The 27,687-nt window shown below is 40.2% G+C and overlaps 1 protein-coding gene across 1 annotated transcript; it reads left to right on the forward strand.

Annotated features, from left to right (window-relative positions):
- Nucleotides 1-878: 878 nt before the first annotated feature.
- hk1 (hexokinase 1) lies at nt 879-27,590 on the forward strand. Its single transcript, XM_088917846.1, has 18 exons — nt 879-1,180; nt 9,004-9,166; nt 13,239-13,387; nt 13,761-13,880; nt 14,663-14,758; nt 14,904-15,003; nt 16,606-16,789; nt 17,345-17,500; nt 18,685-18,918; nt 20,954-21,258; nt 22,104-22,252; nt 22,984-23,103; nt 23,449-23,544; nt 23,804-23,903; nt 24,523-24,706; nt 24,833-24,988; nt 25,517-25,750; nt 26,258-27,590. Exons 1-18 carry the CDS (start codon nt 1,118-1,120, stop codon nt 26,403-26,405), a joined length of 2,757 nt encoding a protein of 918 aa, XP_088773972.1. The 5' UTR covers nt 879-1,117; the 3' UTR covers nt 26,406-27,590.
- Nucleotides 27,591-27,687: the final 97 nt, after the last annotated feature.

The raw sequence follows: 27,687 nt of genomic DNA on the forward strand, positions 1-27,687 counted from the left end.
ATGTCAAAGGTGAAATTTGATCACAGAAAAACAGCGGGGAAAGGTTTGTAGAGCTCATGCAAAGGCAGCTTGTTCAGGAGAGCCACGATTTATTCATTTTCTCCCTGAAATCCTTCTTGTGCAGGGAGAAGCAGTAGCATGGACAATGTGGCACCGTTACGAGTTTCGGAAGCCATTTCATTTGCAACACAAGAACACCCTTTGGCTCCCGTTCCTCCCTTTGTTTGGTCTTTTCTCTGCTGACAAAAAATTCAGTTGAATCTGCCTTTTTTCCTTTTGGGGTAGAGGTCATTCAGATCGTTTTCTCTCTCCTGTTGCATTTGTTCTTCATAGACCTTTATAAGGCTTTTCTTATTCTTTGAAGTGTTCCCTTTCCTTAGAATCTAAGCTTCTGGGTTTCCTCCTCTTGCAAAGGACAAACCTTAGAATTTACCATGAGCTTTGTTTGTATATATTGATATGTGAGTGGCCAAAGAGGGCATCATGTTTTGGTTCACCTTGAGGCAGAGGGAAGCATTACTCAGCTTATATTGACTTGTTCAGGAATCTTCATGTGCCTCCTCCTTTTGTCTCTACACTGCAGTGTGAGAGTGGGAGAGCCGTAGGGTGTTGTGAAGCTCACATGGTGGGGCTGTTTCGGTGATGCTCAGGCACCAAACATGGCGACTCCTTTGCGGAAGCAGGCCTGGCGAACACACTCTGTGGTTTTACCATAGTAAGTGCAGCGCCCTCCCCCGCCCCCACTCCCATCGCTCTTGAGAAGGAGAATGAGACAGCCCGTCAGCTTGACTCTCCTTTGCAAAACAGCTCCGGTATCTCAGCCAATGACGGGGCAGGAAGTGGGCAGGGTTTAGCTAGTTACCATTCCAGCTCCTGCTGCATCTCTCTGAGCTGGCTGACTGGTGGTTAGAGGAGTAAGCCACAGTGAATGTAGATCCTGCTTTTTTTTATTTCATTTTGTACAGTGTGCAGATACCAGAAGGGAACAGGGACGATCAGTGTGAAGGCTGGCTTTTCTCTTATAAAAAAGGGATCTGTGAAGGTTTACGGACTCGACTGGAAGGATTTCCTTGTGTCGGGCTTTTCCCCCTCTTGTTACACGCACAACCCAGGCAGGATGATAGCAGCCCAGCTTCTGGCCTATTACTTCACAGAGCTTAAGGATGACCAGGTCAAAAAGGTGAGTCCAGAAGCCCTGGCGAACTGACAAACTGGCTGTGTTTCGAAACATTCCTGCAATCTTAGAACTATGAGGTTAGGAGCCAGATAGGGGGATGTGACTATGTTTATATTTTTAATGTAAATGTATTACTGTACTTGTCACTGAGGTCTAAGGGCCCTAATTTATTTGTTGCTCCAGCAAATCATATTTTGGCAGAGAAGGCCAAGGTGGTTGCAATGCCTGTAATCTCTGGTGCTGCAGTGTCCTTGAAATCAGGATGTAGGTGTCGGTCGAGCTGACTAGGCACCGGAGTGAGGTTTTTATGGGTTTTTAAAGTTTGATTTTATAAATTGTCAAAGCTAAGAGTTGTTTTTTGATTTCTGTTTTTGGTTAGTTTTCCAAGCATCTGAGAACCGAGTCATCTGTATTTTGGTTTAAATTTATACTCCTCCCTTCTCAAGGCCTACTCTAGTCAGTGCACTCTTTCGGGGCTGTTAGTGAAGACTGCGCTTTGAATATACGTCAGAATAGAGGTGCCTCAGCTGCTCGGCTTACAGATGTTGATATAGTTTCCAAAATCCAGTGTGTGCTTAAACTTACAGCTGTGTGAGTAACGAGTGCTGTTAGAGCGTAGAAATGGCGTTCATTGGAGAATATGTAATAGTGAAGTAGTTACAATAATACACGCCATGATGTGAAATAATGTGATAAACTTGCATGTAAGGTAAAATTACAGTGAATATTATATTCATAATATTATTACAAGGTCCTCTTCAATAACATTATTAAAACTGCATTAAGAGTACATACAATGTGTTATACCTATAATCATCGGTACTGAAAATACATCTGTGGCAATTCCCCCCAAAAACCTGAATTAAATGATATTGTATTGCATTATCATAGCAATGTGTATCTTAGAAAAAGCTGAAAGTATTTGTAGAGTATTGTTCTGACTCCTGTTTGCCATGCCTTCAGGATTGCTGATTTAAGGATGAGTCTCAGAGGTAGAGTGATAGAGCTGGGAAGTCCTGATCCGTAAATGGTGCTCCGTTCCTGTATTTGGATCCAACTTAATACTTTAAATACTAATACAAAAATTAACCCTTTATTAACCCTGTTCAAAGGTTTATGCAGGTGGTCTTATGTTTGAGAAGTGGGAAATTCATCTGTGCCTGGTGTCATTCTTAGTGATATGTGATCAATACAAAAATTAATCGTGACCCTCAAAACAACCAAATTAGCATAATAAAGACAGCTTTTGAAATATAATAATGTATTATTATATTGTATTCTATTATATAGTAGTAATTTAATTAATTCAATACTATTTGACAGAAATAGAAAAATGTTCAGAATCTAAGTAACGCAACAATGTGTGTAGGGAGGCCAATGAAAGGCCAACACTGTGGTGAGCTACAAGAATGGACAGCTGACATTTTTTACCATGTGAACGGTAAACCACCCTCTATTAGCTTACAGAGATTCATTTACAGGATACAGGATGATAAAGTATCATTCAATAAATCAGATTTTGTCTTTAAATAGACTCTTCTGTGGGATATAAAAAGCCCTGGCTACCTGTCTGTAGGGAAATCCCATTGTGTTGTAGTAGTTGGGTCCCTGGCCTAGAGTGAATGTCTGAAGGAAAAATCAATCAAATGGTGACAAAATAATTATTTTTGTATTCTATTTTGTAGAAGAGTTTTTGGGAGGGCTTTCTACCCCATCTCCAAAATAAAACTTCCACGATTCTGTCTTCTAACTGAGAAAGTTTAGATACTGGCCTTTTTTAAATTTTTTCACTCACGTAGTTCACTCGCTGATTCAAGGGCAAAGATTGCCCTCTGTCAAAGATAATGTTTCATAGGTTCAGTACCCAGGCTAGCACTGAAAGCATTCTCTTGTATCAAGGAGCTCTGTTCTGTGGCCAGATTGTGATAGCCGTAGAGTGGAAGGCGGCTATAGTGAGGGGAAAATATTTCATTTTAATATACTGCTGACTGTAATGTCACAACCTCTAATTGTGAAAGAGCTCATAAGCTAGGATCAGAACCATGTGCCTTAAGTACTGTGAAAAGACTATAATAACCTAAATGGAGATTCCATTTCCAAAGATGAAGTCACTCGTTTTCTCAAAAGCAGAGGGTGCGGTTTAGAGCTTTTATAAGTGAAATCATTGTACTGCACATTTAGCGACAGATTGGACAACCTGGAATTTAGTGAAGTTTAAAATTCAAGCCCAAGCTCTCAAAAGTATATCAATTAGAATTTCAAAACAAATCTTACATTATATCATCTTGAATAAAACACAGTTTTGTAGGTGCTCAGACCTCTGATAAATATCTTCTATGGCAAAGATGAATTCCTGTAAAAAATCTGGAAGAAGTAAAAGAAGGAAGCCAAAATGAAGAAACAATTTATTTTTACAAAATAACTGTTATTTGGAATTGTTCATTTAACCCATATCTGAAAAATTAATGCCACAATTAATTTTGATCAAACAGGTCTAGTTTAATTGGAGATCACTATTCATCTAGTTCAAATTAGGACCACTTTAAAAAACAAAGGGCTTGATTTTTTAGAAGGCAGTGTGTGCTGTTGCCATGGCAATACAAGCCATGCAGACTTGCCACATTGATGGATTACTGGACGAGTTAGTTAATGCCATGGGCCTACGGATACACTCCTGGACAAACAGCTGCTAGATGTTAAGACGTGTAAAACCATTTTTACCATTAGTATAGAAAGAATGACACTTGAATTAAATGAAATGTGTTTCATGGTCACAGCCTCATTTACTAGGCCATAGTTCACAAAATGTGATGACACAAATTGTTCATATAAAGTGTATAAAAAACTAAGATGAATGTAAATCAGGAATTCATTATGAGACTAAATGTTATTAGAAGGGGAAGTTTTTGTCAACTATAACTACATGTCTGCTTCCATGAGCAGAAAATTCTCAGACATGCAAACAAGATTTAATTTCTGACTGATTCCTTTGACAAACATAGCTTTCTTCAGTAACAGCACAGCATAAAAAACTCATACAATATCTCTCACTGTAATAATATCTTATAGTTAACTACATAAGTTAAGGACTCTTGCAGAGAAGTGTTCTATTCCCCATTCTATATCTGAGGAAATCTACTTCCTTGGTGTTTTAAATGTTTAGTGATCGAGGAGAGAGCCCTAGCTGTAATAATGCATATGTAACTTCAGCTGCTTGGCATCGCAGATAAACAAGGAAACTGACAGTAAATAAACTCTTGGTGGTTATCACTGGTTTGCATTCTTAACTGAAGCAAACATCTTAAGTGAAGTAAGTACACTGGGTCACAGTGTGAGTTTCCTAAGCTGGTGTTATCAGATAAATAAAACAGCCTAAGAGAACAGTCTTGTAGGCCTCTTCCCCACACATTAAAATGGCATGCCAAATACACTTAGCCCTATCTCTGTGTGACTGATATATTAGCAGCAGATTGTTTTTCTGTTTCAACATGCGTAGCTTGAGAACAAAACATTTATTTCTTCCCTTTTTTTTCTCGTCACCATGAAATAAATCAGATGCAAGGCAACCAGCTAATTATAAGTTAAAGGTTTTGATATTGTTGTACTTTTTTTGAAATGCAGATGAATCTTCCAATGAATTAAATCTTAATGTGTGTGATAAAAAAAATCCCTAAGTCATCAAGGTGTTACAAGCCTATTTCAAGTCTGTGGCAATACTTTTGAGTGTTATAGATAGCTTTCTAAGGCATCTAACCAGGAAACTCTCTGATTACCTGTCTCACTGGAAGATATTGAGTCAGTCCTCATAAATTTTCATAGCCCTGAGTCATGATTTACTGTGCTCATCTGAGGTGTGTGCTGTTCAAATAGCTATACCTTGTCATGGTGTCATACTTTATTACTGTCCTCATGAGCTCCCTTTATCGTACTTTGCCTGAGGATTAGTGTTGGATTTTGGTTTTACTCTAATTTACTTGCACGATAATCACCTGTAAAAAATAAAGAAATGTCACTAATTGTGTGGTGCTTCAAGTCATTTCACAACTAATTAAATAAAGAATAACAAAATAAACACTCAGAAAACCACAGATGATGAAGCCTGTCCATTAAAACGTTGTTTGAGGAGTCTCAACTGTTTGTAAGAACCTAATTTCTTTAGTAGGCTGAAGTATTTCCCTTAGTCTCTGCGCTAGTTAATATAGAAATAAACCTGCCACACTGCTTTCTATCCACACTGGGCTTGCTCCTCTCTAACCAATAGTGCTCACCTTGGAAAGAGATCATTCTTAAAAAATAAACATTTGAAGTCCTACCGTAATTAAATTAAAATAATACTGTATGTGTAGTGGATGTAATACCATTGAAGACATGGAAGCTGTTCTGTATTCTGATCAGAAAATGGTAAATCATTTCCCATTTAATTGAAAATGTTCATTGAACTGAAAACGTTCAGCACCACTTTTTAATAGCTGCAGACTCTGCTCACTCAGTGCTCCGGTCTTTCGAAGAGTTTCCCTCTGCTTCTTTACAGTACATTCCAAACCTGATAACACCAACTACAATCTATTGTAGTTAATCTATTGGATTGCTAACAGATGGCCGCTGCTGAGCAAACAGGAGATTCCCTAATGTAAATCTCAGATGTAATTCCGGTTTCCTCTATTTATAGCGCTTAAATAAATTGGATACACACTCTTTGAATACAATTTTGATTGTTACAAATGAGAGGAGGCCATTCAACACATCTTGCTTATTTGGTTTTTAGCAGCTAATTAATCTGAGGTTCTCACCTAGTCCTTTCTTGAAAGAAGACAGCTTTATGTCTAGCTGGTGCCCATCTCTTTTCCAATATTTCAATCTGTAAGAAAAATGACCTGTGTATGATGATAGTTTCTGCTTTAAAGATTAAGATGATCTAAACTAAATAGTAGTATCTAAATCTGTAGGGGACAGAATGAAGTTGGTGAACTAAGAAATTGAATGTAAAGTTCAATTTAAAAAATGTCCCAGCCTCAATGCTGCAATAACTGCTGAAATTGAAAAATAGGATTTGATTTATACTGCTAGTTATTAATACTGAAATTTGATTGTGAATAAATATGATCATATTAATAATGCTCTTATGAATTACCCAACCTGGCATCAATAGTTCCAATAATGTTTTACTGGATTGGTCCAGGACAATATCCTGAAATGATTGCAAAGCATAAGTAACAGTAGGAAGTGTAAGGTTAATTATAAACCTGCTTTTTATCTTTTTGACACATGCTCACAATAGTGTATTTGTCATAAAACCCAAACTGATAGTCCATCCACCCCTTTCTCTGACATAAAGCAATTAACGTGCTTTATTAGTGTGTGTGATTCATTTGGTCTAAGACATACATGAAAGTTTGAGGCATGGTTTTAGATATTCAGAAACATCTCTATCAGAGAGCTTGACCTCTAGTTGACTGCCCTCTGTCAAAGTCAGAGCAGAAATCTGTGTAGGTACAGTAGGCCACAACCTTCCACCTCAGCCACACACAGTTCTTGGCCCACATACAATAGTAGCTCAGTGACTTTTGAATGTCCTCAGATAGATATCCTAGGTTTCCTGAGGGTTGTAAAGGACTGTTTCTTTTATTATTTATAAGAAACATTTCACTCTGCCTGCAATGTGTGGCACGTAATAATTCATATTAATTCCTGCAGCTACTACATGTAGCACTTCTTATCCCAAAGGATCCCACAGTGCTTTACATAAAGGAGGGGATCCGTCTCACCCAGCACTGAACTGCAGAGACCCTCTGAGTGACGCATGGACACCATTAGTCACCAGGTGCCCCTTCACGTAGCAGATAAGGGGAATAAGTGACTTTGCTTTACCAGTTCAGTGAAGGGTGTACTGTAGGTAGGCCAGATTGTGCAAGCCCAAGGTTGATTTTGGGTTAGACTCTGGGGTTAACAACCCTACTCTTACGAATTAAGCAGTAGAGGCTGAAAGTTGGATACCGTACTCAGAAATGTTTCTCTCCCTGTTATGCTGTCTTGTTGAGATTTTAGGGATGAGAGCCAGAACTGTCCTTCCTTATAGGTGTGCACATTCCATTTAAGAACAAAAGATTCCATCTCTTCATTCTTCCAGACCTACACATTTCTCTTCAGTTTATAATGCGTAGAAACACATTTAAATATATCTTTCCACCATTATCATCTTGATCAGCTGATACCATTTCACTGCTAGAAGCATTAAATTCCTGTCTTCAGCTATCTTCATTTACCATATTGTAACCTCTTTAGAGTTTGCTAAGTGGCAGGAACAGCTGTAAGGTTAAACATCCTTATGTTTTAGTTCCTGCTATTCTGGTAACAAGTAGGTTCTCTCCTCTGATTAATCTCTAAAATGATCCTTCCCTGCATTGACACATTCAGTGACCTTTAAAGAGGTTAAAGGTGCTCATTCTCATGCAATTTGGAACATTCATGGTATGTTAAAATCCATACTGGTAAAACATTTGTGGTAAAAACCTACACATTTTCATGACTATCATCTGTCTGTAGAACCCAAGGTCAGCCTATGGTGATGAAGTTTTTTTTTTAAATTCCACTGATCTGCAAATTAAGTTATTTCTATCAGCATATTGACACAGAGGCCCATATTACATAAAAACTTTGGCATTCAGGAATGATAAACCTGGTGACTGTGTTGGGCACAAGTCTTCTTAGTTCTGTCCAAAGACAAACCTAACGAAGACTGAGAATTGAGATTATAATTTGCAATTTATAGGTTGGTTGTTTTTTTAATCCAGATTTAAATTTCATTCCTGTGAAGTAGACTTCAGGCGGTTGATTGTCTACTAGTGGTAAATACTGTTTGTATACAGAATTTTAGTCAATATGCTAATTTAAAAAGACAGCAATAACATTACTAAGCAGAAAACAATTCTAATTATATGGTTGTATTAGTAGGATATCTATATATTTCTTCATGTCCTTTCATTTGTAGGTAATGATACATATTAGTTTTTCTTTTGACATACTGTCCACGTGATATTGAGGGTAGTATATTGCTGGGGCTAAGTCTGGACCCCTTAACGGTGGGCTGTGAGTTTAGGTCCCTGCAGTGCAGACACTGTTGTACCTTTGAGTGAGGTACTTCACTCTAGCTGTGTAAGTGAGGTCTAGCACTTCTGGGGGTAATCCCTGTGATGGACTGGCTTTCAGATTTTTTGGGGACAGAAGTCCCTCTTGTTCTCTTAACTCCATAGAAACCAGGATAAGTTCAGGTCTGATGAGCAAGTTATTTATGGAAAATACTTGCCTTCTATATGTCATCAGGGCATTCTCAAATGTAAGTTTATTTAATTTTTGCTTACTTGTTTAATGTGACTTTTTCAATTAAAATGACTTAATCTGAAGTCCTCATAATTAATCTAAAGCATTACATAATGTGGATTTTAGCTGATATTACAACAAGCTAGATGAAATTCTTGAGCAGTTGTTTCCTATTTAATTTTCTAAGCCAAACATGGAGAAGGTTGAATATTAACTCTATGATTTTAGCAGTGTTAGAAATGTATAACCAAATGAGTGCTGAGACTGTAGAACAAAAAAAGATTAGAATAAATTGGAGAACACCAACATGCTTCTTGCTCATTAAAGTCTGACTTTTCAATTATTGAACTTAAAGTTTATGTTGGTACAGGATGACTCCAATAAGAGTGGTAGAAATCCATTTGAACTAAAGGAGTGAAGATAATGTACTGTAAGTGGGCACTAATGCAAGATGCCTGGTTTCTCCTGAGTGTTAACAATGGGCTGGTTTTGCCTCTGTTTGCTTTCAGATCGATAAGTACCTGTACGCCATGCGTTTCTCTGATGAAACACTACTGGATGTCATGGCTCGCTTCAGAAGAGAACTGGAAAATGGCCTGACCAGGGACACTAACCCCACAGCTTCTGTGAAGATGCTGCCAACCTTTGTGAGGTCCATACCTGATGGATCAGGTGAGCTCCCGACATGTTTTGACAGAGTAAGACTGGAATCACCAGTGCTGCATTGTTCCAACTGGAAATCAAGTACATTCCCACAACAATATCAGAAAAGGGTATTCGTCTGACTCAAGGGCCGTGCTGTGCATGCAGCAATGCAGTGCGATCAATATTCATTGTTAGGTTGCCCTCTGCAAAAATCTGTTTTACATTTGTGGAATTAATTAATCCTATTCAGGCTAGGGCAGGCTAGACTGTTTTTATTCAATTGCTTATCACTCCTGGAACTCTCTTCCTGGGCCTGATCCAAGCTAACAAAAGATCAGATATACTTGTGATGTTCAGAGCAGCTTTACAGTATGTGTGACCTTCAACAGTGATGGCAGATGAACTGGAATCTCCAATACGTTTTTCTTCTATTTTAATGTCTGACCTTCTCCTTTCAGTATTTCTGGGATGGGCTAGACCAATGGTATATACACCATATACATGTAAAAGACTTTTTTTCTTTTTAAAATTGTATCAAATATCTGAGATCAACAACTTAATCATTGCAATGTCCATCTTACAGTGAATTTGAGTGGCAATTTGATTTGAAGCAACTGACACTACAGTATATGGCATATTGCATTTTTGATTGACAACAATCAGGTTTTTAAGCGATGAGCACAGGATTTAAGGTGGAACGACCTTAAGTTACAGTACCTTGCAATTTGATACAATTAGTGCTACACTAATGAAAACGGAAGCTGGACTGTGAGCCATAACATATCGATCTGTTAGAGCAATGAAAATAGATTAAATCCACTCAGGATCCACTGGTTGCTGTGAGCTGAGTAATAATGAGCCATGAGATGGGGAAAAAAAGAAAATCTAGAAAAAGCCTGTCCTGGTCCTCTCATCTGCATCGTAAATGGTCCTCAAAATGGCAGATTTAAATTTTCCACTGCTACGGTTACTGTCATGTGAAGACTGTGCTGTGTTGAGGACATCGTCCTGCAAGGGGGAAGCAGGTGTTTAGTTCATTCGTAAGTAATTTCTGAATCAAAAGGTTGGTATAACATAATTTCAGCAAACAGTGGAGTCGATTTAAAATGAATCTCAAATAAAATGTGTCATGGTAGTTACATCATTTTTGCTTTAGTTAAAATCACAACGTAGGCATACATTCAGGAAGTTCTCATGATTTATTTGAGTACACCCGTTTTTATCATCTTTGCAATCTTTCCTGTCTTTCTTACTGGACCTTACTCATAAGCACACGTGTATTAACTCAGATAGCACAGCCATGCCTGCCAAGTGTTACTACCCCCATGTCAGGTGCCAAGGGAGTCCTGCATTACACGCAGCCCACTTCAGCCCGGCTCCGACTCATGTCACACCTTATAAATAACCTAGCATGGGCCTCCCAAGGCAATCATGTGAGGCGGTCTTTCCGATAAATATGAAAATACACTTTCAGAGCCACCGTCATAATTATAACCTCAGCTAGAACTGATGAAACTCACCTTTAAAATATTTATATGTGTTACTGTTCTTATGGTGTCAAGTTTTTAAAATTATTTCAGTGTGGTTTTGGTCCTTACTTTCTAATTACATTATCTTAATTGTGCTTAAAAAGGCCCCTCTAGTTTTTCTGGAGGATTGCATGCATTCTGTTGATGTTTGGTGTAGTGTTATTAAGGCAGGACACTGGCAGGGATTAATTGGGCTCAGTGTGAGAGAACAGCTGGCTGTTGGGCAATAGCACTGTGTGTGAGGTTACTCTAAGCTGGGGTTCCTGTGTAGTCAGATCTGAGATTGGATTCAGTAATCATGCATGTGAATTCATATACTGTATCTTCACCTCTGAGCTTTTCGACTATATAATCTGAATTTCGTCCCACAGTGATAATTTAAAAAAGAGAGGTGGAACACAGCCTGCAGATACAGTCTCTTTTTGATTTTCCCTTTTCCATGAACTGTCGAGATATGTGCCTCTGAAGTGATCTTACAAATACCGAATCAAACAGAATGAAAAGAAAAGGCTGACCTTGCAGGACCAGTGGCCATCATGGTCACATGATCAGAGACAGTTTGAGTTGGTAAACATAAGAACCTGAGAAACGTTACAGGTAGTTTAAGCTGTAGTTCAACCATTATTCCTTACTTGGATTTAGATTCTCTTACAAACTTTCTAAAATTCTGCTGAGATGCAATTTAAGTACTGTAGCTTCATTAAGATAGATGGAGTGTTGCAAAAAATGAGCCTTCTATGCAACAAAATCTGAATGTCCATGTCCTGGTTCAATTGCAGTTCTGGGTAAACTTTACAGTATCTTTAAAGATCTTTTTAAAACTTGAACTCTTCTGTAATCTTCCCTAAGTCTGCTCTGTTTCAGGTTAAAAGAACCCTTTTCATCAGTCATCATTACCATACCATCTTTATAATGTGGAGAGCAGTTCTGAACACAACACTCTGCATGATCCCTGCCTAAATCATTACAGAGGTTGTCTATAGGGATGATGATTAGTTGCCACTCATTTAGAAAAGCATAAGTACAATACTACTGTAGCACCTCAGTGAAATGGCAGTACTTACACAACATCCTGTTCTTTCTGTCTAGCAGTGTTTAGCCATTTTATTTTGTGAATTTCTTTGCCTTTGTGTCACAGGAAAGAAAAAGAATGCCAAGGTACAGATAAGAACGAACCATCTCACTCTATTGCTGCCCACTTTTCAGAGGTTGTTTCATCCAAGGACTTTGTAAAAGGCCCTGCTTGAATCTATATACTGGCACTGGGAGAGGTTCATGTGAAACAGCGATGTGCATTGCTGTGACATTCACTGTAACTAATGAAGGACTCATGTTAATGATTCTCTTGTCTGCAGCATACTGTGGAGTACCTGAGCGTGGCGTAATTGAAGTGTTTAGTGTTCAGAAGGGGGAAAAAGGCCAGTTAAATGTTTGCTCATTTATTTTCTGAAAGGCAATGAAGGGAATCCAATGACCACTGCAGCATGCATTTGATAGTTGGTTGCTATGCAGAGATAAAGCTGCTTAAATGCCAAGTTGTTAAAATGACCAGTGATAAAAGGGATGTCCTCCTCTCTTACTGTAGAAGGTTCAACAGAGGTAGAAAGAAAGAACAATATAAAAGTTTTAATTTGGAGAAACCTAATTTTGTTTTTACCTTTTTGAAGGCATGTGAACATTCTTAAGTTATATTGCTAAGCTGCTCAATAACCAGCATAAGATTCTATCTTGTGTGGTTACTGGTAGCCCAGTGGTCCCAGGATCCCTTCCAGCTGTTTCTTGACAGAATCCAGGATATTGCCTTTAACAAAATGGTTGGTTAGTTAGTTGTTCCACACTCCAACAACCCTTTGTGTGTTCCACTCTGGTTCATACTATAGTTCTTTGCTGATAGTGAAGAAGGTCTTTGGGATGACTCTATCATTGTCTTGCATTTTTTAAAACCTTTTGTCAGGTCCCCTCAGTCTTCTCTGTTTAAGACTAAACAGTTTAGTTTTTTTTAACCTGTCAGTGAATTACTGGTACTGCAGCAATAATATGTTTGAAACTTACCGGTACACTGTATAATTCTAACATACCATCTCTAGGTTTAAATTAAATGATTTTTACTACACATCCTTTCATTATGTTTTATTTCTTCCCCACTTTGTCTAGATTATAAGATGTGTCGACATACCTGTAAACACCTAACTCCTTTTCACATGTAGGTTCTACAAACTTAGTGTTTCCCATTTTACAGCTGTAGTTCAGATCTTTGCTACCTACTGTATATGTAAAACTATAAACATTTCTATAGTAAATGTTATCTGCAAGGTGTGTTCCAGTCCAGAATTCTATCTAAACTCTTTAAATTTCCTTTACATCTTCAACAAGGTTTCCAAATTGTCCTGTTTTGGGGCACTTCACTTGTATACCTCTTAGCTAATTCATACTTCAAATGCAAAGCCTTTGCATGTGACCAGTAAGAATACCACAAAATAGAATTTATGGGATTTTAATTTTCCATTCTCTGTAACTAGAAGCTCTGAAAATACTATGCAGACTAACACGAAGCCCCTTCATTCTTCCAGAAAAGGGAGACTTTATAGCTTTGGATCTGGGAGGATCTAACTTTCGGATTTTGCGCGTGAAGGTCTCTCACGAGAAGAGACAGACAGTCCAGATGGAAAGCCAGATTTACGACACGCCGGAAGACATCATGCATGGCAGTGGGACACGGGTAAGAGCTCCGTTTCCTGTCTCTTCCTGCTGGGCACTGTCGGTACATTGAGATCCCACCCATCTCCAAACCTTGCAGGTTGGTGTGTCTGTTTTGTGTGCTCAAATCTGCTGTGCATGCTGACACAAGGTTTAACAAAAGCTTTGTGTTCACTTGAAATCTGGGTGAGAAGTGGGCAGTGAGAACATTTGAGCACTTCAACTATTTAACTAATTCTTCATATTTACAATTGTTTATATCAATATACTATTCATAAAGGCAAATCATTTCAGACAGGATTACTTTTTATTTCCAAACAAACACAATAATTTAATATTAGTGCCTTCTTATTAATAATGGACTGATTCCGTGTTGCCTGTGATATATTTTGCAGCTGTTTGACCATGTTGCTGAATGCCTGGGAGATTTTATGGAAAAACAAAAAATCAAAGACAAGAAGCTTCCTGTGGGATTCACCTTTTCCTTCCCGTGTGCACAAACCAAGCTGGACGAGGTATGATCATCTTAAAAATAACTAAAAAATTCGCAAATCATACTTTTTATGAGTGAAAGCTCTTTCTATCCACATGGCCTGCTTTTAGTTCAGATCTAGGGAGAGCTGAGGACTCTTATATTCTGTCGTGTAGCCATGCCAGTGGATGAGGCAAATTGACCGCTGATTTACTTAATCTCCCTGAAACCAAATTGCAAAAATGTTTTAGAAATAATCCCCACAGACCAGTAGCAGAATGGATGGGACTAAACCTTCCATATCTTTCAGAGGCATGTTTTTTTTTGCCTGCAGAGGAATGTAAAACATAAAATCATTAATTATCACTCAAATGCTATAAACACCATAGGACCATGGAATATCTTTTGAAGATTACCTCTAGTGCACTAATGGTAACCTGTGTTAGTTAATAATTATGCTAATTGCTGTGTACTGGATGCATTGTAAATAATTTGTAAAGGAAACACTGGTCAAAGCAGAGGACTTGGCAGTTTGGGGTAATCATTAATTCCTGCTCCTCTGTTCCTTGTTTTCGCCATTGGCAGATTACTGTCAACATTGTTTAGTGTATCCAACAACACAGAATGATCCAAAAACTACACACTAAATAGTAATTGTACTGAAGGACAAGGATTTAGCCTTTAGTGAAGGACAAGGACTGGGGTGTGATACTGAAGCTTAATTGATTAATTAATTGTTGTTGGGTTGATTTTCAGAGAGATTGAATTAGGAGATGTGGCCCTTTAGTGTCAAAGGGCATTAACAGCCTGACCTGTGTGTTTCAGGGTGTTTTGCTCACATGGACCAAGCGTTTCAAGGCAAGTGGTGTGGAGGGAATGGATGTGGTGAAACTACTGAACAAGGCCATTAAGAAGCGAGGGGTAAGTTTGGCTTACTGACTTTGTGAGTGTATAAATGGATACAGTTAATTAAAATTGAAAAAGAAACCAGGAAATCTGACTGCTTCACATCCATTACGCATATTGGTCAATCGGTCATCTGTAATTCTGTTTCTTTGTTTTGAAGGATTACGATGCTGATATTATGGCGGTTGTCAATGACACAGTTGGAACTATGATGACCTGTGGATTTGATGACCAGCGATGTGAAGTTGGGATCATTATAGGTAAAGAAGTTGTAAACATATAAAAGCATGTGATAGTTTCAAAGACTCAGACATGCAGAACAAGCTTTAATGTTCTTAGCTGTTTACACGAGGAACTAAGCCCAATGAAATGAAAAATAAGGTGGAGGTTAAACCTTGTTGGATCTAGAGGAATTCTGACATGACTGCTACTCTGCTCACAGTTTAAGACACCCTGGAGAGGGTGGAGTCCTGAGGTTACTGGGGAAACAAAAAGTTCCCCCCTCTTTGCCCATTGCCCTCTGGAACAAAGAGGGGTTTTCACTTCCGGGTTAGCCAGGACCCACAGTGTTGCCCTACCAAATGTCTAGTAGGGCAATGGAGACTGCTATAATATATTAAATTCAGAGGCAACTAAAGCAGTTTAAAAGGCTTTTTTTCCAGTGAAAGATATTTTGCCCTTTAAAAAGCTCAGAAGAGAATATTCTGGAAAAAGCTTCCCCACTCTGGACCTCAGGGTCTAGAATCCAAAAAGCTTTTTCCATCTCTTTACTCTGACCACAGTTTAAGAAGGGATTAATTGGTCCTATTAAACCTTAATTGGATTAATTTAACTTCTCCTAGGTGAAGAGCTGTTTATAACTTAAGGAGACATAGAAAAGCTGCTGCATTCTGGACAATGAGAGATTGGACCCCTTATCCTTGGTTATTCTTGTGATTTAATGTAGGAGTTGTTACACAAGCATCACTCTTAAACATAAGTTGACTTCCTTGGACCAAATGCCGCTTGCGCCATTTTAATTGATATTGAAATTGCAGCTTCAGTTAGAGAGGTTGGTGTAACAACATTTACCAACAGTCAAAAAGAATTATAAACATCAGTTTTATCTACTTTTGAAAGAACAAAGTGATATAGAGCAAAAATGTATGTGAAGTACTGTATAAATAAAAAACTGAGAAAATAAAAAAATAAAAAAAGGATCAATTCTACAAACTTTTCACTATCACTACAATATGTGATAGTATGTGATGATCAGTGTTAGTTTTGATGACTAAAAGGATAGTAGTTTATTGATATGGAGACTGTCAGACTGGTATACCACAGACAGCTTCACCAGTGTGCTCTAGCTGTCGGACTGGTGTACTACAGACAAATTCACCAATGTGCTCTAGCTGTCAGACTGGTGTACCACAGACAGATTCACCAGTGTGCTCTAGCAATCGGACTGGTGTACTACAGACAGATTCACCAGTGTGCTCTAGCTGTCGGACTGGTATACCGCAGACAGATTCACCAATGTGCTCTAGCTGTTAGACTGGTATACCACAGACAGATTCACCAGCGTGCTCTAGTTGTCAGACTGGTATACCACAGACAGCTTCACCACCGTGCTCTAGCTGTTAGACTGGTATACCACAGACAGATTCACCAGCGTGCTCTAGCTGTCGGACTGGTGTAGCACAGACAGATTCACCAGCGTGCTCTAGCTGTCGGACTGGTGTAGCACAGACAGATTCACCAGCGTGCTCTAGCTGTCGGACTGGTTTAGCACAGACAGATTCACCAGCGTGCTCTAGCTGTCAGACTCATATATCACAGACAGACTCACCAGGTTCACCATGCTGCGCTCTGGTCTCCTGCAGGCACTGGCACCAATGCGTGTTACATGGAGGAGATGAGGCACATTGACCTGGTGGAAGGGGATGAGGGCCGGATGTGCATCAACACGGAATGGGGAGCGTTTGGGGATGACGGCTCACTTGAGGACCTTCGAACAGAGTTTGACAGAGAGATTGATAGAGGATCCCTCAATCCAGGAAAACAACTGTAAGACCCCAAGTTTTGTGACATACAGTGCATGATGAACCTGTGATCCAGAGTAATACTGCCTCACAGTATTGAGACAGGGTCCCATATAACAATTCATTTATTTTTTGTCACAACCCTATTGTTATCACTCAGAGTCACAATGCTGTATTTCTATTCTGTATTGATGGAAATACTATACTTTTGAATTTTTTCTAACGCTGTTCTCTTACCACTCATCCCCTCTAACCTCTTATTACTCACTTAACGTTCCCTCATCCTTTATTCCCAGGAGACAGCCATCTGGTGAGAACCAGAACTAGAAAACAATGCTGAGTGTGAAACACTGTTTTGTTCATTGTGATTCACCTTTTTTTTTAAACACTCAGTGATATTTATTTTACAACATTCATTTCAAATGTAATAATTAATATTAGGTGATGTGCTTTCAGTTTTTAATACACATAGAGTATATGTTTTAAGTAGCATAAACTGTATACAGTAAATAACATTATTATTTCTGGTATACTGGATATCTCTGGAATATCACCCCATCTACTGCCTTCCTTTCTCCAGGTTTGAAAAGATGGTCAGTGGGATGTACATGGGTGAGCTTGTGCGCCTCATCCTTGTGAAGATGGCCAAAGAAGGGCTCCTCTTTGAAGGGAGAATCACCCCCGAGCTCCTCACCAAAGGGAAATTTGAAACAAAGCACGTGTCAGCTATAGAGAAGTAAGTAATTATCTGTTATTAATTGTTCTTCGCCTGTGTTCCCACAGGGCCTGAGAACCGAAAAACAGGTAGAATAACATTTTCCGAGGCAAAAAATCCCTGTTAGATACTAAAATTTTTTCTCCATGTGATATAAGGGCATTAAGTGTGTTCGTCGTCAGCAGACAATGTGCTATGAGCCTTTTTTTACTGTTGCTGGTAAGAAAATTATTTACTTAATTTGCACGTGCACTTTTTTATGGTGTGAATGTGTGTGATAGGAAATTTAGACTTTAAGAATATAAAACATGATCAAGCCATTAAAGGAGAACTGCACTATTTTAATATTTTGAAGAATTTGCAATGACGAGTGCAATTCAAACCACAGTGAAAGTAAAATGTACACCGTAACGTGTAAAACCTTCAATTTACTCACAAAATAGACTAAATTTCCAGGTATGCACAGAATCATATTGACCTCATTCTCTGCAAATCTGAACGAGGCCACAAAACGTCCTGCGAGGTCAACCGGCACTATTACATTGTAAACAAGCCGGCTTGTGAATACATCTCTTCTTATTATAATCCAATATTGCTCTCGGCTTCAAGATGGTTTTGCCGACAAATACTACTTACTTATTAGCTCTGCATGCAGATCACTTTGTAACATTCCTGCAGTGAACTGTCTGCTGCATAACCTGTACTTATTCGCCTTTAAGAACTGCTGGCATAGATAAAAATAGTAAATCAAAGTAAGATCATCAGAGCAAAACAGCTGATCTTGGAAATAACTGGAGAACATGATGCTGGAAATCAAACATACAATGTCTATCAAACGTTTTTTGCTGCACTTGCTCTTACTAATCCAATCACTGACCAGATTTTGGAAAAAAATAATTTTCCATTCATTTCTTTTGCTAGCTGCACCCTAAAAATCTTTAAATTACTATTAACAAATGGGAATTTTATTGTGGAGAAAAAGGTAAAATTATTATAAATCTTTTTTTCCTTATTTCTTTCAATGGAGTCTTTCATTTTTCTTCTTTTTACTACTGTTACAAAATAAGGACTTCTACCTTCCGACAAAAGACGACCAAATGTTTCGGTTACCTTTTGTGCGAGATTTGAAAGGATCTCAGCGGTACAGGTGTGCCAGGTTTAGTGAGCCTCAGTCCCTCTCTCTCCCCATCACTGTTGCCTCGCAGAAGCAAGGAGGGCCTGGCCAAAGCGAAGGACATCCTGACCAGGCTGGGCGTGGAGCCGTCGCATGAGGACTGCATCGCGGTGCAGCACGTGTGCACCATTGTCTCGTTCCGATCGGCCAACCTGATCGCCGCCACGCTGGGCGCCATCCTCACTAAGCTGCGGGACAACAAGGGCGTGGCCCGCCTGCGTACCACCGTGGGCATTGATGGGTCCCTCTACAAGATGCACCCCCAGTAAGTTCGACAGGTTGCTACTGTTGCCATGCCTCATGTGAACCATAGGAGATGGTACAGCTCCCAAACCCCTGGTTCTGCTGCGTCCTGCCCACTTTTACTGCACTGATAAAGACGTTTATTCCCTAGCACTGTTGTGCCATTGTCCACAAAAGTGTGTATAATTTACAGCTAGTGTTTGGAAGAAACTATATTCAGTTTCATTTCCATTCTGGAAATCCCAGGGTACATGACTGAGCTCTTCTATTTATAAGATAACTACTCAGATGTAGTATAGATTAACTGAAAGGTTAGTTCTGAAATCTGAGACTACCATTTGCAGGGAAAATGTTAGTTGTATAAATAGATAATTGTAGCCTTCTGTATAATATGAAGACTAAGAGTGCCAGAGATAGTTGTTTGGTTCACTGCACCACTGCTTTACTAACAGTATTTCATTCAGTAGTCTTTGCCTGTAGGTTCTGTTGCATTTTTGAATGGGATTCAGTGATATTTAGACCTTTAGAATTAGTTCAGTATCATTTTTATAATGGTAATATCTTACAAAAAGGTCATGGTAAACATAAAAAACCATTACCTTTTTGTATTTTTAGGAAAAAACATAACAGTAACAAATACTTAAAGCAAAATAAATTTGCAAACACATGCTGAATGTATTTCTTGTCAGTTTCTGTTTTTTATGACCAAATCCTCTTCAGGATAAAGTGATACTGCCGTTAGTTTGGCTAACCATTGTATATCTTTGCATATCTGTTGTCAGCAGTAATAAAAAAGTAAAGCTAATGACTTAGACAATAGACAGCACAGTGTTGCAGCAGTAAGCACTGGGCCTGAGTTCGACTGCAGAACACAATACCTTTTTTGTAGGGTTTGTATGCTCTCCTCTTGTGTGGGAAGGGGTTTTCTGGATGCTCCAGTTTCCTGCCAAGACATACTGGCTGGGTTCATTTGTGTCTCCAAGTTGTCCATATGTGTGCCCTGTGATGGACTGGCATCAGTACTTTCTTTTGGTGGTTTGTCTTCTCTTTGGGTCTCAGGACCTAATCTATCAGGCTGTTTTAAATCTCACGTTGGCCCACTTATTTAGGGAGTTCCACAGGGATCCATTCTGTGACTTGTACTATACAATGTTTACACGTTGCCTCTTAGTCAGATTAGTAGCCATCCGGGGCTTGAGGTTCAACTGCACAATAATGAGACAAAGTTTACTTACAGCCAAAAATCAGACAAGACTACTGTGTTTTCTGAACTTTCCTGTCTGTCGGATATTACAATATCGATGCAACAGAACTTTCTTGAGCTGAACGGTGACAAGCTGGAATTTATGCTCACACATCTCCCATTGCAGACGATTCTAAAATCAAACCCTAACTGGAAGTTTGAAACCTCTGTTGTCGTTTGAAGCACGTTTAGAATATCACAAGGGTATCTTTGTCCTATAAGAATAACATTGCTCTATCTTTGGCCATCTTCTGGCCTTCTTGTTTACAGCACCACAACTGTGAAACTCACTGCCCAGACCAACAGAGACTCTCTGCTCAACAGCATTGTTATGTCTCACTTGATTTAGATCTATAAATACAGTTTGCTCTGCTTTTCTTTTTTCTCTTTCTTCTTATTTCTTTAGTGAGTTTAATGAGCGTGCTATTGCACAGCACTGTGGGTTTCCTGAGAAGCCCTCAGATAAAACTGGATTCTTTTTTTCTCGCCAAAGGCCAACGTCCCGCATCAAGACAAATGCACAGCAAATAACATTATTGCAGCTTGAACGGCGCTGCTGTGCTGCTTTACGTTACCGTATAAAAAAAGCAATGACCACTCTTCAATCCCCACATGGTGTCCGCCCAGTCGTTGCCATCAGTGGCTGCTCTCTGGTTCACAGGAACCCTGTTGCCTGTGTCCCAGGAGCAGGCAGCAGCTATGCGACACCGGCGTCTTCATGTTATCTGACGCACTCTGGAGCAGGATCACTGCTGTGTTGCAGCTTGCCATGTTATGAGGTGCAGGTTTTTGACGTGTCCCCCACACCCCACAGGTACTCCAGGCGCCTGCACAAGACGGTGCGCCGGCTGGTCCCCGACTCGGACGTGCGCTTCCTGCTCTCCGAGAGCGGCAGCGGGAAGGGCGCCGCCATGGTGACGGCGGTGGCCTACCGGCTGGCGGATCAGGCCCGGCAGATCAAGCAGACTATGGATGAGTTCCGGCTGACCCAGGCCCAGCTGCTGGAGGTGAAGAAGAGGATGAGGACAGAGATAGAGAACGGGCTGGGCAAGAAGACCCATGGGACCGCCACTGTCAAGATGCTGCCCACCTTCGTGCGCAGCACTCCTGATGGGACAGGTGTGCTTTTCAAAGCAATCGGCCTGGTAATATCGGTAGAGTACACAGGAGAGAAGTATAAAGGGTTCACTAAAGTGATTTTTAAATAAGGCTCAGTTCTATCTGTCTCAGTTTACTTGAATAAACTGTCTTGTGTTAATCTCAAAAGCACCTGTAAAAAAAAAAACCCTCACCAGTTCCCTGTTTGCTATACCTGCAAGAATCAGTCTCATACAGTATCTCCTGTAGCCCTTCCTAATACAGGTACATGACATTGTTTCCTCCAGAAAAAATAGCTGCAACAATTTAGAGCCATCTTGGGTCATGTATCTCTGAATGTAAGACAAAACAACTGGGGTCTTAGTTTAAAAAAAAACCCCTGCAATTATAGGATTTAATTTTTTTAATGTCTTTACATAAATTAATTTAGCTTATTAAAGACATACATTAGAACAGGAGTAAGATGGAACTACAACAGACCAATTGGTTTAAGTGACTCGTAAGTATCATTTGTTCTTCTAGTCTGTTCAGTCAACACATCAGTTGAATTGCAAGCCCATACAGTGACCGACATGTTGTGGCGAAGAAGCTTGCACAAACTAATTTATTCTTGGCTGTTTCAGTCTTCTGATCTGTTATCCAGTTATTTTTTATCTTGTTTGCTTGCCCCACTGGTTTAACATGCCTGACAGGAATCCTTCTTGTCTGGCAATGCATAGTTTTTACATCATCAGCTTTCCCCCAAGACTGGAACAACGAGACATGTCATTGATCACCTGGCTTCACGCTCAGGGGTAGGGGCTGACAAGAAGAAAGCCAGCTCTCTCCTCTGGGCTTCACGGGCTCTGTTTTGGTTGTATTTTCAGAACACGGAGACTTCTTAGCACTGGATCTGGGAGGGACTAACTTCAGGGTGCTGCTGGTCAAAATCCGCAGTGGCAAGAGACGCACAGTGGAGATGCACAATAAAATATATGCCATTCCCATAGAAGTCATGCAAGGAACTGGAGAGGAGGTACGTGGGAGCAAAGGAGTTAGGCAATGCTGGAAAACCACTCTGGATCTGTCACAGATTTGATAGGTTTTAAGATGCCTTAACCTAAAATAGATGGAAAAATATTTAAAATATATGAATTTAAAGAATTAACCTCTGCTCCCATAGTTTTAAGAAATGTTCAGTATCAGTTAATCTAAAAAGAGAGTTCTTCTAACAATGTTCTCTGAACACTTTACTGTATATAGATCGTTTCTTTGCTAATTAAAGCATTAATCTTGATCCAATAGTCAAAGATCCAAGATCCAACAGGCTACCATGGAGATGCTGTTTAGGAAAGTAGCACATTTTGTTTCTTATTATGAGCACATAATAAAAGTTTGATCAAGTTTGTTCTGCAACAAACTAAAAAAAAAAACAACAATGACAAAAAAGCTTTTGAACATCAAAGATGCCAGCCAGATTAATATTAGCATCCAAAGTCTCTAAATCAGGTTGTTAGGGGATCCTTTCTCGTTTTCACTGACTGGACTGAAATAAATAGAAATAAAATTGTGTTATCTAACAGTTAAGGAAATGTTATGAAATTTAAACATTATGCAACAAACCTGTACCATAACATCTCATTTTATAATCGATCGACAATGCGTGCATTAATTAGTATGAAATTGGAAACTACCTTGCTAAACAGGACAAAACAGTCTTTCACTTGTATTTTTATTTTGTTGACATTGAATGACCTTTATTTCCAGCTTTTCGATCACATTGTCCACTGCATCTCGGACTTCCTGGATTACATGGGGATGAAGAACGCCCGCCTGCCTCTGGGGTTCACCTTTTCATTCCCATGCAAGCAGACCAGTCTAGACGCGGTGAGCTCTTGGTGTTTTTCCTGTGTTTTTTTATGGGTTGAATTGTCACCGAACTTCAAAGAGCTGAAAAAGTTCTCCATTTTTGGAGGACAGTGGGTTATAAGCAGACCCAATTGAAAAAGTACGTTTATGGTTCTCTCAAATATTTACATGCCTTCCCGTTTCTGTCTGTAAGTGTAGCTGGAGAAAGGTCTCTGCCCTGCTTGTTGGCCAGTTTTACAGTTCCTTTGCTGCGGTTCTTACGGCACCTAGTGGATAACCTGTAGAAATGCATTCAAGGACTGGAAGTCGTTGTGGGGATTTTTTTTTCTCAGTATTTACGGTCCGTTTTTTCACTCGATTTAGGGAATCCTTGTAAATTGGACCAAAGGTTTCAAAGCAACCGACTGCGAGGGGGAGGACGTGGTGGGGTTGCTCCGCGAAGGCATCAAGAGGCGAGAGGTGAGAGAAAGCCGCATGCTCCTGAGACGAGCTGCGGCGGAAGAAATGTACTACATGTAATCACATTTTGCTGTGATGCGAAGCCTTATGCAAATATGTAAAAATATATATTTTTAAATGTACCCAAAGCGTTTTCCAAAATACCTCGAACATGTTGCAAGTGTGTGCCAGCGACTTTCTGTTGATGTGTTTCTTACCATCGGGATTTGGTCGGAAAAGCACTTTCTACATGTCTTGTTTTTGTCTTCGTTGTCTCAAGGAGTTTGATCTGGATGTTGTGGCCATAGTGAATGACACTGTGGGGACGATGATGACGTGTGCGTATGAGGAGCCGACGTGTGAGATAGGTCTGATTGCGGGTAGGCTCTCCACTGTTGCTGTATCTGCGTCTCGTTTGTTTTGAACTACCACCGCGAACGTCACCCCGTCTTGCAAAATTTCACAGCCTGGGGAAAAAATAGAGAAATATACGTTCTGGCTACAGTTTTAATGATATTGTAATAACATGCACGGACAAAAAAAGTTAGTGTTTTGTAAAACTGGATCTGATTTTGGCAGAACCTCATTTGGGTAGACAGGGATCTAATTAAAAATGTGTTGCATGTTACACAACGTTCCTAGAGGCTTCTGCACTCAAGTCTGTACTTTATTGTTTCTGTGTGTTCGCTGCTGCAGCCTCACCAATGACACAAAATAGTTGCTGAAATTGTTTTTTCCCTAATTCTGTATGAATTTGTCACAGTGCAAATTTCATACTGCCTGGACATTGATGGCAGTAAATGTTCTAAGCACTGGGCCTACTTTTCAATGTACATGTTCTAACAAATGATTCAAATGATTCATTTAGTTGCATGCTTTTCGCAGAGTTTAAGCAAAGCGTGGTGCTCTTTGCAGGAGAAAGTATTGTGTTAATAACACTGAAATTGGTGTGGTTTGCTCAGATAATAAGCAGGAGGAATGTGTCGATTGCTGTTTCAGGAACGGGCAGTAATGCGTGTTACATGGAGGAGATGAGGAACATCGAGACAGTGGAGGGAGACCAGGGCCGCATGTGCGTCAACATGGAATGGGGTGCATTTGGAGACAACGGCTGTCTGGATGACATCAGGACCCAGTACGACCGGGCAGTGGACGAGCTCTCGCTGAATCCTGGGAAACAAAGGTGACCGTGGTTACAGCACACCTGTCTCTGATCGTCTGACTCAATACTAGTGACTACATCTTAAAGACGTTGGCCAGCAGTCTCTGTTGAAATGGTTAACGGACAAATCTGCCTTTTGTTCCCCAGATATGAAAAAATGTGTAGCGGGATGTACCTGGGAGAAATTGTGCGGAACATTTTGATCGACCTGACAAAGAGGGGGTTCCTCTTCAGAGGTCAGATTTCTGAGACGCTAAAGACCAGAGGCATCTTTGAGACTAAGTTTCTGTCCCAGATTGAGAGGTGAGAGTGGCGTCGCCTGCAGGGCACCTGATCTTGTACTCAGTTCTCTTTATTGTCAGACACAATAATTGGCACACATTCAGCTGAACTAGTTGTTCTTCCTGATTTGTCACCTTAGAGGATCTAGAAAGGTTAATATAAAGATAATGATAGATCACATTTGGATGGCATTGTCAAGCTTATATTTTGGTCAAAGTCTTTCCATGCATTGTATTTGAGTAAATTAAAGTAATGGAGTCTATATCCCTCACCTTGACATACTTTTTACATATAAGCAGATCCCTGCTCTTTATTTTGTGGAAAATGGAAATTCAGTATAAATATTATTAATATCAATGGGAATTTCTACAGAACAGCTTTAAAGCAGCCGGTGCCAGACTTTCTCTTCTGGAATGACTGTGCCGACAGCGGTCCCGGCTGCCCAGTGAGCACTAGTACTGAATTCATCAGCTGTCTCTTGGAAGTGCGGCACTAGAAGGTCAGTTTGTGAAGGTCCCTAACTCTGAAGCTGGTGTCTTTGTCCCCTAGTGACCGCCTGGCCCTCCTCCAGGTCCGAGCCATCCTGCAGCAGCTGGGCCTGGACAGCACGTGCGACGACAGTATCGTTGTGAAGGAGGTGTGCGGCACGGTGTCTCGCCGAGCGGCGCAGATCTGCGGGGCCGGGATGGCCGCTGTCGTGGACAAGATCCGTGAGAACCGGGGGCTGGACAAGCTGGACATCACCGTGGGGGTTGACGGGACTCTCTACAAGCTGCATCCACAGTCAGTATCAGAGAGGAGGAGGAGTGTTTGAGTGTAGCAGGTCATGAAATAGCACATCCTTTAGCGATAGCTGTGGTGTTAGACGGTTTGTGTGCGCGCGCACATTGTAAATAAGCAACACTGTGTTTTATAGAGTTTGGGCGCAGCTACAGCACAAGATGCACAGGAGACACTGTATGAATGTTGTTGGTACAGATGCATTGTTATCTAAAAGGTGCTGTATGTAGAGTCCACTGTAGGGCTGCCGGTCTTTCCCCATTTTAGCAGTCAGTTACTGCTAAAGGTGTTGTCTATTCTCCACCTGATGTGAAAGACCTGCCATTTTGCCTTCCTGTATCACTTTGCAAAAAGAAAGGCAGATGTCCATATTTCCGAGGACAAGTGTATGTTGTCTTCATTTCTCCTGGCTGACACAGCGGGTTGGACAGCAGCTCTAAACCTGTGGCTTGTGTAGCGGAGGTACGGTATGTGTAGACTCAGAGGAATACTCACTTTCTGTCTCCCCAGCTTCTCGAAGATAATGCACCAGACGGTGAAGGAGCTGGCCCCGAAGTGCAACGTGAACTTCCTCCTGTCGGAAGACGGCAGCGGGAAAGGCGCGGCTCTGATCACGGCCGTAGGCTGCCGCTTGCGGGAGCAGGAGCAGCAGAAATGAGCCGCCGAGCAGCCCAGAGCTCCCGGCAGCCCGATCCTCATCTTCCTGAACACTTTTCTTCTGCTGCAGCCTGCAGCCGTGACTCGCTGTGCAGCCCGAAGCTGCGCCGGCTCCAGCTGCACAGACATGGCAGTCTCACTGACGTAGGTCTGTTTCTGAGTCCACGCTGCTGCCTACCTCTGTCTTCAGGATGGACGCCCTTTAAATCGTTCCGTTTTCTAAGAGTTTGTGTTGAGTTAAATAGACATTTTAACATTTTAAAACAAGCATAGATATTTCTGTGGATATCAGCTCGCAACAATCTTATTTAACAAAATTCCTGAGGATGTATTTATTTTTAAACAGGTTTTATTGTTATTATAATTAATTCTCTGTCTCAGTAGAACTGAAGCGAAATGACCTCCCTCCTTTGATGACCCTATGACCCCTCACATTGCTGAGTGAAAAAGGGGATTTCCATATAAAATTCTAGATGTTAATATTACCTCAGAATGTTAAGTTTTACTGAGGCTATCAGTCTCAGTACATGGGTGTGGGAATAGGTGCATAGTGCAGTGAAGGTCGTCCACCAGAGGGCGCTGTTCATTCGAGGCTAATTCTTTTTGTGTTCTAAAGACCTGCTCATGGGTCAGATGCGCGAGTCACGGCTGCATTTCTTTGTACTACAGTACTGTTTCACTCTATATTTCCTACTTACTCAGTTACTCAGTACCTATTTCTTATTAGATATATTTTATGCCCTCAGATCTGAACAAAGATTTTTACCAAAATCATTTTGAGGTGCATGAAGGTGTCTTGTATTCACCTAATCACTTCTCTGAATAAAGCCAGAATTGAAGTGTTCAGAAACCCAAATGCAGTTGCAGTATATCTCGTTGCTTTTGTGAATTAGATGTAGTGTTAAATCCCTGCTGTATGTACTGTACAAATAACCGGAATGTGTATTGGAGAGGAAAAGTGGTTGGCCCATTTCAGTATGCTTTATGTGTACTGTGGTTGAATGTCTGTGAGTCCTACTGTGAGTTGACCTGTAGCTATATATGTCTAAAACTATTATGAAGAATGCATGCCTTATTTGGTGACACAAAGGTATAGAATTCATTTATTTTGTACATTGATATAGATGCACTAGTGTTCAAAAAGTGATATGTGAATACATTAAATTTTATTTTGATGTGCATCAAATATGCTTATAAATGTCTCTTTTCTCCCCTTTAGTATTCTTCTGTTCATCTGCTACATACATAAAAACATTTCATTAGTCAGAAAGTGGATAATTTTC

Source organism: Atractosteus spatula, chromosome 5 (genome assembly GCF_055471065.1).
Source record: "Atractosteus spatula isolate fAtrSpa1 chromosome 5, fAtrSpa1.hap1, whole genome shotgun sequence".
Classification (NCBI taxonomy): domain Eukaryota; kingdom Metazoa; phylum Chordata; class Actinopteri; order Semionotiformes; family Lepisosteidae; genus Atractosteus; species Atractosteus spatula.